Source organism: Corella eumyota, chromosome 3 (genome assembly GCF_963082875.1).
Source record: "Corella eumyota chromosome 3, kaCorEumy4.1, whole genome shotgun sequence".
In the NCBI taxonomy this organism is placed as follows: Eukaryota; Metazoa; Chordata; class Ascidiacea; order Phlebobranchia; family Corellidae; genus Corella; species Corella eumyota.
The window spans coordinates 4,346,513-4,357,734 of record NC_137492.1 but is presented as its reverse complement, the minus strand read 5'-3'; the positions used below and the strand labels follow the sequence as shown (position 1 = coordinate 4,357,734).

At 26.3% G+C, this 11,222-nt stretch overlaps 1 protein-coding gene across 3 annotated transcripts; it reads right to left on the bottom strand.

Moving 5' to 3' along the window:
* Positions 1-2,297: 2,297 nt before the first annotated feature.
* LOC145744488 (cytosolic purine 5'-nucleotidase-like) lies at positions 2,298-10,462 on the bottom strand. Of its 3 annotated transcripts, XM_082562327.1 has the most exons (16): positions 10,356-10,462; positions 10,096-10,199; positions 9,841-9,966; positions 9,551-9,656; positions 8,732-8,787; positions 7,829-7,979; positions 7,377-7,469; positions 6,966-7,103; positions 6,587-6,628; positions 5,846-5,953; positions 5,473-5,599; positions 5,048-5,210; positions 4,465-4,494; positions 3,913-4,060; positions 3,460-3,549; positions 2,298-3,289 (listed from the first exon to the last, which is right to left on the bottom strand). In XM_082562327.1, exons 1-16 carry the CDS (start codon positions 10,356-10,358, stop codon positions 3,107-3,109), a joined length of 1,668 nt encoding a protein of 555 aa, XP_082418453.1. In that variant the 5' UTR covers positions 10,359-10,462; the 3' UTR covers positions 2,298-3,106. The 3 variants fall into 3 exon arrangements, with proteins under 3 accessions (XP_082418453.1, XP_082418454.1, XP_082418455.1); XM_082562328.1 differs by lacking the exon at positions 4,465-4,494; XM_082562329.1 differs by lacking the exons at positions 9,551-9,656; positions 9,841-9,966; positions 10,096-10,199; positions 10,356-10,462 and adding an exon at positions 9,064-9,096.
* Between the last annotated feature and the right edge of the window lie 760 nt (positions 10,463-11,222).

Sequence of the window (11,222 nt, the reverse complement as noted above, 5' to 3'; positions counted from 1 at the left end):
ATTACAATAACATACAGATCCTTGTTACTTAATTTGTATAATGCGAAAAAAGTTTGAAAATCGAGTAAGGCCTCTTTGTATAGGCAAAGCACATATTTGCACATTCCAACAACAAAATGACAAATAGCAGTATCCGATTCACTTTGTTTAAACAATGTGTTATCTGCAATACTAATTGAGTTATTTTTTAAGTGCTTATTTGCCCAACTTACAGCATAAGTAAAATTTTTTAAATAATAACAAATTGTTGGTATCCAACAAATATTGGATAGCTTTATATGATCCAAATCAAAAATGTCTCTTTGGAATGGGTAAATTATTAAAAAATACTCCACAAGGCTTTTCATTCCAACCTTATCAATAAATTCTCCCTGTAGTTCTATTTGTTGAACCATGTCATCTTGAGATTTCCTATCCATGTAAACTCTTAATCTTGTCTCACATGCAACTGCAATGGCAAATTTAAGCTCACAACCAAAATTTCTATCTAATATATTTTGTAGAATAAGACTCTCTACAATGTCAAAGCAACAAGATTCTTTAAAATCATGAATTTTACCAATTGCTGAAACAAATATGGTTGAACTTCTATAAACCATTCTCTTTATGTTTACATTATTTTTACTTGATAATATTCGAATTTGAGAAAATATGATAAAATCTTTTTTATTTTCATCAATTTGATCCTTAACTGATAATATGAATTGATCTTTGTCCAGCAATTCTTTTTCTTTTATAACACAGTCTTGAAATTGTTGATATATTTGTTGACTGCCAGCAACAAAACATGAAGTCATCAACATATCGGCCAAGTGGTAACCATTTTTTATATCTTCTTTTGACCCTATAAAACTTGCCATTTTGCTGGCAGTTTGAATTAATTCAAGTGTAAATGGTTTGTTTTCTGTTTTAACTTGTCTTCCTAATGGAAACTTACAAGCATGCGGCACCATTCCATCAAAACTTATGCCAACTGGTGTAACATCATCATAGAATTCAAAGGGATGACTACTGTACAAACCAGGAATTTGAACCCGAGAAATATTAGTTTCTCCCAGATTAATCAAGATAACCTGAAAAATTACAGCAAACCATCTAAAGTATTCCTTTGCTTTTTCTTGGTCAATTTGTTTGAGATCGTTAATATTATTCTCTAAAACTATAACATTTTCGAAGTCAGAGTAGGGAGTTATTTCCCTTCGCACAAGAGATCCAAGTCCCACCAAAGCATATTCACAAATGGGATATCCCATTATTTCCTCGCAGAATCCAGCAAGCTGATTCATAATTTTTGTATAATCTTTACTTATGATGCTCTGTAGGTTGTGTATAGCTTCAACCTTTTCCTTTTTAAGTTTGGGAAGTTCATTGTTAGGTATGTCTTCCGGAATCTGAGGAATAGTTGCAAGTATTTCATTAACATTTTTTCTCATGTTTGCACTATCTTTAGCAATTATTTCAGAGTATTTAATTAAATCTGCTTCCTGGTTTGCTGCATTTGCAACTTTAAGTAATCTGAAACAAAACTGACGGAGATCCTGTTTAATATCTTCCACATTTTCAGGTTTTCTAACTATGGCTGCATTCAACAAAGTTGCACTTTGAATTAATTTGATTTTGTCGACTTGTTGTAAACCATCAGATTCAAAATTTAGCCCGAGTTTATGGAAAAGCTTTGCTGATTGTTTGGGAAATAATTCTTTTTTATTTACTCCACAAATATCTTTAATTTGTTTAATAATCAAGTCGTTAGAATCCATTGTTATGTACCCTTATTGATTTTAAAGTAAACTTTTTAAACAAATGAAATGTATTATTGCTTGCCTAACATTGAACAAATCAAAATGATCTACTCTGGCATGTTTTTTTTATAGGCTATCCAATTCCCTTAGAACTATAAGTAGCCTTTGTTATTGTTAAACCAACCGTGAGAAGGCTTACAAGGCAAGCTAACAAGCATATTTAAAACCTAACCACACTATGAAAAAACTAAACCTACTTGAGTTGATCACATTCACTTGTTAACATTTAAAAAATAGTTGGCAATCAACTGAGTTTTAATAAATTAATTAAGTAATTTTTTGCAAAGTTTCCTAGCAACAAACCCACGATGCGTAAAATGTAAGGCTAGTGTAAAAAGAAAAGAAAAACCTTGACCTTGCCACAAATGGATTTTGTAACCTCCTTCCTCCACGACTTTGATGACTTTGGGAAACTGTTGTGGTTTGCTATTCTTAGTTTCAAAACACAATTTCTTTTTCCCCTTACTATAAATACTAATATACTGGTTGGTATTTTTGTACTATTTTATTCTTTAGCTCCAAAAATATTTCAACCACCCCTACAATTTTTGAAAATATGTTCAAGCAAAATAATACACGGGAACAAAATATTTTGCGATATATAGCGAAACAAAAATTGCAAATCACTTCAAAAATTTTTAAAACATCAAACTTTAAATTTACAAAACTTGTTGTTTTTTTATACAACGTTTGTTGGTTGGCGTAAAAAAATATAACAAAAACAAAAAACATTTTTTAAAAAAAAAGTACAAACTATTTCGAAACTGAGTAATATTAGCTAATAAAAACTCTACATAAAAACAATTTATATACAAAAAGCTAATACATAGTAAAAAGGCAAACCGACCAAATCACAAATAATATATTTACAAATCAATAAATATGCAGTGCTGTATAATATTAATAATAATAAATTGGCGTTAAGACAAAATCTAAAAACTAAAAGTACAATCTACTTTCTTACAGTACAAAAACAAAGCAGTTATTCTTTTTTATACAATTTCATTACAACTAACATAAGAGTTTTTCTGATTCACATGAATTTAAACGTTTCTACTTAAATGTCAATTTTAAAATGCATAAGGATATAGGCAATACATAGGCTAATATAAATAAATGTACAAAGAATAATATACAAGTTTTTTTAGAGTAGACCTTATTATCTTTCGACACTTTTTCTTAATTTAGATACTCTATAAAACCCCTATACCATTATCTTAATTTTTTCTTCTTTTTCTAACTTTTGTAAAAATATAACCTTAACATAAAAAAAATCACCAAAAATAATTTTCCTTAATATCTGCTTACTCATCTGATTCATCATCGTAATCATGAGTGTGCGTGATTTCTGTGGACATCATCATTTTGTGACTCGGCATATCACTGAGGTTTTTATCCTCGACATGGTTAAGTAATCGGGTGGACATAGGTGATTCATCAGTGTCTTCAAATTTCATGTCATGGTCAACTGTAGATTCATGTGGCATCTTCAAATTAAAAAAATTATATTTTTTAATAAAAATTATAAATATTTACATCCATCTTTTTATATTTTTAAATTTTTTTTTTTTTCGTTTTAGCTTATTGTCATTTTACTATACATAAATAATAATGGTTTTACATATATAATACAATAACATATTTGAAATGTACTTACCAATACAGCGGGAGCTCGGAAGAAATAACAGAATGGATAATATAGAAGGTTAATGAAAGATGAAGCATACAAGTCTGCATATCTAGTAACCTAGTGAAAGTTTACACAAAAACTAATTAAATAATAAGTGCTTTTTATAAAATATAGTAGCTTAAAATAATGGCAGTTAAAAATTTGAAAGTAATGGTATATTGGTAAAACAAAATGCATAAATAGATCAAAACCAATCTATATGTAATGAAGCTTAGTAAACAATAAATACATGTATACATGTTGAATTCATAAAATATTACGACATATATTAAAAAAATGCTGTTTGTTGTGTGGGTAAAATATCAAAGATATCATGGCATATTTGCGACCATACTATTACAATTTAGTCACAGCCCATATGGCATAAAATTGACTATTTGAAATCGATTCTAATAGTTAAATAAATGTTGAAGTTTATACCTGACTGGCAAAGAAAGTCTGTCTTGATCCACATCTGAATAGACTTCCAAAAGTTCCATAACTCATATCCATCTCATGTACAACTGATCTTATTTGCTCTTGGAGGTTGTGGATGTTTGGTCTCTCACACGACGCACTGTCCAAATTTCTAAAAACAATTTACTTCTATTATTTAAAATAACTTTTAATTTTTTTTTTAATTCTGGCTTAGATATTATTTTATATTATGGCTTCAATTTTTGTTATAACTAAGATAATAGCTCAATATGCAAAAATAAATAAAAAGCTTATTGACATAATTTTTTATAACAATGCTTGTAAAAAGAATATTTAGTTTCACTTAAATATGTTACTTAAACCATTTTAAATAAATATTGTTCCACCATGTTGTAATATTACTTACATAATTAACTTCAAATATTTTAGTATAAGTTATCATGCATTTTGCATACATATTCTATTACAATTTAAAAGAAAAATTTGTATAAAAAGAAAATTTTAAAACAGGTATGAGTGAAATTAAAGGCAAATTAAATGTGAGTGGTTTTGTACCTTATATATCCACATTTAGAACACACATTCCTAAAATTAGAAATTTAAAATCATATTTTTTTCTGGTTTAACTAGCTTGGCATGTTAAAAGTTTATTAAATATGGATTTTACTAGAAGTCTAAACAGGCCAATTTGTTAGACAACAATTTTTTTAAACAAATATATTAAAGAATATTGAAATTTGTAAATACCCAAAAAAAATAATTAAATATAAATTTACTATAAAAAAAACAATTCCTTGTTATATTTCTTGATTAAAATTTACCTTGACAGTTATTGTTTACAACATTTTTTAATACATTTTATAGATTACCAATTTTAATCTTATGTTTTTAGTTAGTTCCAAATACCTAACATAAATGCACTCAAATTACGTTTGACCATTCATACAAGCTTCCTGTTATTGCAATCAGCAATACAAATATTAAAAAAGCTATAAAGAAATGGTTAAACTATATTACCAAATACTAAACTATCTTAGTTAAGGGCAAAATGCTGGAAAATTTTTTTTAGTTAGACTAAACAGTTGGTTAACCATCAGAACAGATATATTCTAAAAAAAATATAATTTTATTAACTAACCGATATTTTTCGCCGATCATAGAATCCAGTTCATTGAGTCGATGGTAAAGTTCTTTCTTATCGAGCCAAATCGAAAGTTCGTGAGACATTTCAGGAACAACAAGAAAAGTTCGCCATCCCCTCCTCTTCTTTGATTTGAGGATATCACCAAATATGTGATCACCTGTAGAACAATAATTTTTCATTTTTTGTTTAATCAAAAAACATTGATAAAAAAAGACATTGTTTCAAGCAAATTTAATTAATAGTTGTGCTTTTTTTTAGAAAAACGACCCATTTGTTAATTTAACTTTACAATATATTAAACACTTAATTTAATTATTACCATATTAAAATTTATATTAATACAACTAAGTAAGCGATAATATTTTTAATTAATACCCTTGAATTTAACATTTTTTTACAAATTTACAATCTTAGCTTACCTATGTAGAGAATTTCTTTCCCCTTGGCTCCCATCATATCACAGATCGCATCAGAAGATCCTCCGGAATAGATTGCTCCCTTCTTTAAATCTCCAGTATAATGTCCAATATGTAGTTTTCCAGTGTCCTATACATAAATTTTGGGATTTATTTATGTTGTTTAAATAAATATTCACAAACTCAATTAAAACTCCCAAAAAAATTGAAGTGCTTTAGACTGATAAAATATTAGGTAAAATGCTATTTTCTAATACAAAATAATATAGTCTTATACTTCAATTTTTACAATATATGACATGAAAAGTATGCCGTATTTGCAATGTATCAGTGAAAGTTAATTTATGCAAAATATATTTCTTTTAATTTTATTCACCAGATCAACTTGACGAAGAACAGTTCCTTCTCCGAAGAAAGAAGGTTTTCGTGCTTCAACGATCACCATGTCAAAGTAAGTTGTCCATTGTCGGTGGGGAAAACCAGGCTACAAAAGAAATGAAATAATTTTAAAAAAATTTTTTTTATTTTTTTGGCCTAAATATACAAATTTTATTATTTTGAGTAAGCATGCAAGCATTTGTTAATATTTTCAAAGTTTGCTAGTTTTATTATTTTATTTTGTAAAAAACTTAGGAATTTTCGCACTACAGTATTTTAATACTAGTTCTACATTATTCAAATGGTTAAGATGTAATTTTTTGATTCTAAAATTTATTTTTTAATTTGATTAAAAATGCATGCATTTAACTTGTCGTGAAATACCTCGGCAGTCTTTGGTTTGTGCAATTATGACATCACAAAGCAGAATGGTGTTCACGCATGAGTGGCACGGCAGAAAAAACAAAAATAAAAACAACAACAATTTAGTGAAAAGCACAAAAACAGCAAAATTTTCTAATATTTTTAATTTTTAAGGTGTTAAATTATTGACTATTGTTAATATGTATTTAAATTTGACAAACACTTTATTTTTATAGGGCTTTGTTCGTATAAAAGCAAAAGCAAAAATCTAAAAATTAGTGTAAAAAAACAAATCTGTTTTAAAACCAAGCAAATCATTTAAAACCAAAATTTTATTTTAGCACAAATGAAGCAAAAATCTTTTTAAAATATTTACCTGTGGCCCATGATTGAAATCAAACAGATAGGTCATAATTTTCTGCAAAAAAATATTATTGTTTATCTATTTTAGCAATTTTTTTATTTATTTTGAATGTAATATCCATTTGTTTTATAGGTATTTAAATTATTTGTTTTAAACTAGATTATAAGCGATCTTAATCAGTCAATTATAAAACATATTAACAGTAAAAAATTACCAAATTATATATTTTAACACATAATATTTAAAGCTATTGTTGTTGTTTTCATACAAATACAATAAGTAAAAAATATGATTTCATTGTAAATCAATCATCAGTAGCTTACATATACAAAACTGTATTTAAATTTAGTTAAATTCAAATTAGAAATATAATATTTGTGAATTGATTAACCTCAGTGTAGTTAAAGTCGCTGTTCGTGACAAGAAAAACTTTTCCATGTTCCCTCATTCGATCGAGCAGAAGAGGTAACTTTGGTTCTTTAACTACGTACTTGTCCAAGTCGTCAAGAGTCCTGCTCTTTAAGTCACCCTAAAATTTAAAGTAAAAATCATTAATTAAGATTTTTTTAAAATAAAATAACTTACCAAAATTATTGCACAAACAGACTATTAACCCCACATAAAAACCCCTACCCCTACCCATCATGTTCCCAAATTCACCCTTAAAAATTTAATGATAAGACTTATATTTTTTAAAATTGCAAAAATTAAAAACAAAATTAGTATTAGGATATCAAAAGTGTTTTTTTTACTAATTAATATGTTATTTAGGTAAATAAAGAAAACAATTTGTTCAATTTACATTAAGATGAACAAAGTCAACAGCATCTCTTATATCAGTGTAAATTGTATGATATGACATCACAAGATTATCTTTTTGTACACCATTGCGTATCTGAAAATTAAAAAAGTGTATAAGCTTAGTTAATAAATTTTTGCAAAAGTAAATATATATACAAAAACAAAATACTATAAATCAGTTTTAACTTAAGTGTAAGCAAAATTATCACAACACATATTGTTATAGCTGCTACTACAAAGAACTAAACAACCCTTTTAAATCCATACAGAACTTATATAAATGTATTTTTAATAAACCCTCTAACATTACTAAGTTACTGCTTAAAACTATAATGGCATCAAAGGGATATTAAATAAAAGGTTGTTACATAAAGTATTACTTTAGCAACAGTAGTCATAGTATTTGATGACCAATAACATTAAAAAAATAGTCTAATTAATATTTTTCCTTGCCTTTGTATAACCAGAGGTGTTACAAAAATGGTTGATAACACAAGCTTGTAAGTAGACTTCAGGTAGATTAAACAAAGTGTTGCAAATATAATATCTTGTTGTATTTCCAAGTTGAATGAATTTGTTGGGGTAGTCTTCCATTACTTCTGCCCTGAAATTAATAAAAAGTTATTTTTTATTTTTTAATTAAAAAAAAAATTTTACTTTATATATACTTTATGATATTTTTAAATAATCTTTCTAAATAAGACCAAAGCTAACTAAATATTTTGAAAAATGTTCTTAAAATAATTTATGTCTACATGTTATATTAAAAAATTAGTTTTAAGCTAAGTATATATACAAACATTAATGATTGTAGTTTTAAAAGAATTAAATTTAATTAAATTGCATCCTAAAATGTTATGTTGCATTTGATAATTATTCTCAAGTATTATTTTTATATTAAAAAAAGAACTTGGAATTTGACATAATTGACCTTCATAATATACTTAGAAGCCAAACAAAAGAACCGACAAGTTATCGAACTAATAATTAATCGCAAACTTAAAGTGTATCACAAGCAATAAGAGCCAAGTATTGCTAATATACAAACATTATTGCTTTACTAATTAAACATTTACTTAAGACAAGCCTATAAGGTAAATAAAGAAAACAATTTTGAAATCCATCAACGTTAACTGTCAATAGAAATGTCAAAGTTATGTCACACTGGCAGTCTAATTACATATTTATCACTGTTTTAAATAGATCTCAACTTTTGAACTTATGTTATTAGTTCTTTTATTGCCAGAAGCAATTAGTGGTTGGTATATTTGTTTTAAAATAAAATAAACAACATAGCTTATAATATTTAAAATTAAAATTAGGCAGTTGCAAATAAATATTTATATTTTAACTTACGTTTTTAAAAATTTAAAGCCATGTGCGCAGACCATTATATTTCCATAAGGGTCAACCTACAAAAAAAATTAATAATTTTTAAATTTTAGACATTAAACAGAACTTGATATTGTATGTTATTATGATATTCTTACCTCATGTTTCTATAAAGACAAATAATATATAAAATTAAACTTTTATTTTAAAGATGCCCACGATTCTATACAATTAACCTTGTCTATTACTTGATTTATAACATACTTAAAGCTTTTTAAAAAAAAATTCAAAAAGCTGCTTTTGGTGGGACTAACTAAGCATAGAAAACACTTTAGTTTAATATTATCTATACCCACATTAATCACAGAACACATCTTTAGATTGAACCACAGATGTTTGCCCTGATGCCAACCATCTGCAAATGTGCCATTATTTAACCACATCACTTACCAAGTTATGATATAAAAAAAAATCACAGATAAAATAAAAAAAAAAAGAAAAAAAAGAGCTTTTTAATAGAATAGAAATATGTAGGTAATTAAGTTACATTCTTACCAAATAAAATTCTGTATTGTATAAAGCATCATATATATATATATACATATATACAAATTTAAGGAGAATATATAATGACTAAATGAGTGTAAATAAGAAAACTTAAATACACAGAAGCAAAAGAGCTCATTAAACTAATAAAAATTTAATGAAATATTCATGTAGTTACATTTGAAAAAAAACAATGGATACAAATTACTTTTAAACTATAACAGTAAAATGAAATATACAATATTTATTTAAAAAAAATTGTACGTATGTTTAAATATTTTTTGAGACTGTACTTGCCTTTAACATATGACCCAGTTCTCTGTCAAATACCAGCCCACGTAAAACAAAGCTTGGATCATAAACATATTTTTTCAATTCTTCGGGATAACCACATTGGATTAATCTGAAATATTATTTAAAAAGTTAATAATGTTAAAAATTATTAAATTACAAAAATTAAGAATTTAAAAATATAAATAATTGTTTGTTCAAATAAAAATGTCTTCAGCTAATTTAGTCAAGAGTCAATAATAGCTAACAACTAAATCAATAAAGCTAAAAAATTAAAAAAGCAATCAATATTTTACCTGTCTCTAGCTAATTCAAATCCTAATTCTTCGTAGGCTGGTGATTTATACACAGCTAAGGTGTAGTCCATGTCAAAACCAAAAAACTTTATTTTCTCAAGACTGAGACTTCGATTTGTAAAAACTCTACAAATGCAAAAAAAAAAAAATTAAATGTTAAGTTAGCAATTTTTTAAAATTTTTGAATCTTATGTAACACCATCTACAACAAACTGACAAAACATTTATTTCATTTGAATAAGGACAAAAAACTACCTTGAAGCTGGTCCTCTTTTGTAATGTTTACCAAAATGTGGAAGATCGTTGGATTTTGAGTTAAAACTGTCATGACAACAAGGTCCATTACTGCTTGGTGCATCCTAAATATTTAATTGTTTTAATATTTGTATATAAAACATAATAAATAAATATTTAAAAAACCCTAATGTATTATAAAAATATCACAAAGTTTTTTGTATAGAAGATAAACTAAGTTTTTTTTTAATAGTTAATACATAACAATAAAGTATTCTTACCATTTTAAAAAAGCAGCTGACAAAAACGACTTTATAAAACAATAAAATAAATTAACACAACAGTAACTTAAATACACAATGTATTTGCACAAAATATCTGAATAAAACAAACAAGTTAAATTAAATCCTTAAAATTTGCTACATTTTGAGTAACCTAGTTAAAATGCTTGTAAAACTTTGCATATTTAGCATTACTATTGGTTTTATGCAATAAATCACTACTATTTTATTAACCTCATTTTGACAACTTTATTAGTTTTATTGCTATTTTATGATTTTACTACTAAATCCTTATGCATATTCATTTTTTATAGCTATACAAAAATGCCTAACTGCCAAAACATATATAAATTTTATTTGAAACGTTAATTGTCAAGAAAATTAAAGGAAATGACGTTAATTATATTAAATTAAACACAGTAATTAGGCGTTCATTTATTAGTTAAAATGTTAGTTTATATAGCAGCGATGTAACCAAGCCTTAACTAATTTGTAACACGCCCTTATAAACTATGCGCTGACTAATCAATAACAATTATTTTATTTACACAAGGAAAGGCTAACTCTGGTAAAATATTAACGACAATTTCCGACCGATTTCTTAACAAACTGTTACCACCACCTTTTTTGCCAAATTGAAACGTTCTTTGTTTTGATACCGAAAGTTTGTTTACCAGTTTTTTGTCGAATCAGCTGATCGTGGGTACGACCATTTCTAAAATGGGTTGCAAATTACTGTGACTTCCAAGAAATATTTTTTTTAAACGTGCAGAACTACACAAAATTGTAGCTAAAGCGATGGATCATTTAAATTAATAAATTTTACTTTATTTCCTAGAAAATAGGAATTTAACCAACATAACAAAT

Excerpts from the sequence above, each read along its gene's own strand:
- LOC145744488 (XM_082562327.1), bottom strand. Across the intron at positions 6,629-6,965 it reads GCGACTTTAACTACACTGAG|AAAATTATGACCTATCTGTT; the intron begins GTTAATCAATTC and ends ATTTTTTTGCAG. Across the intron at positions 5,600-5,845 it reads TTCTTCGTCAAGTTGATCTG|GACACTGGAAAACTACATAT; the intron begins GTGAATAAAATT and ends ATTTATGTATAG.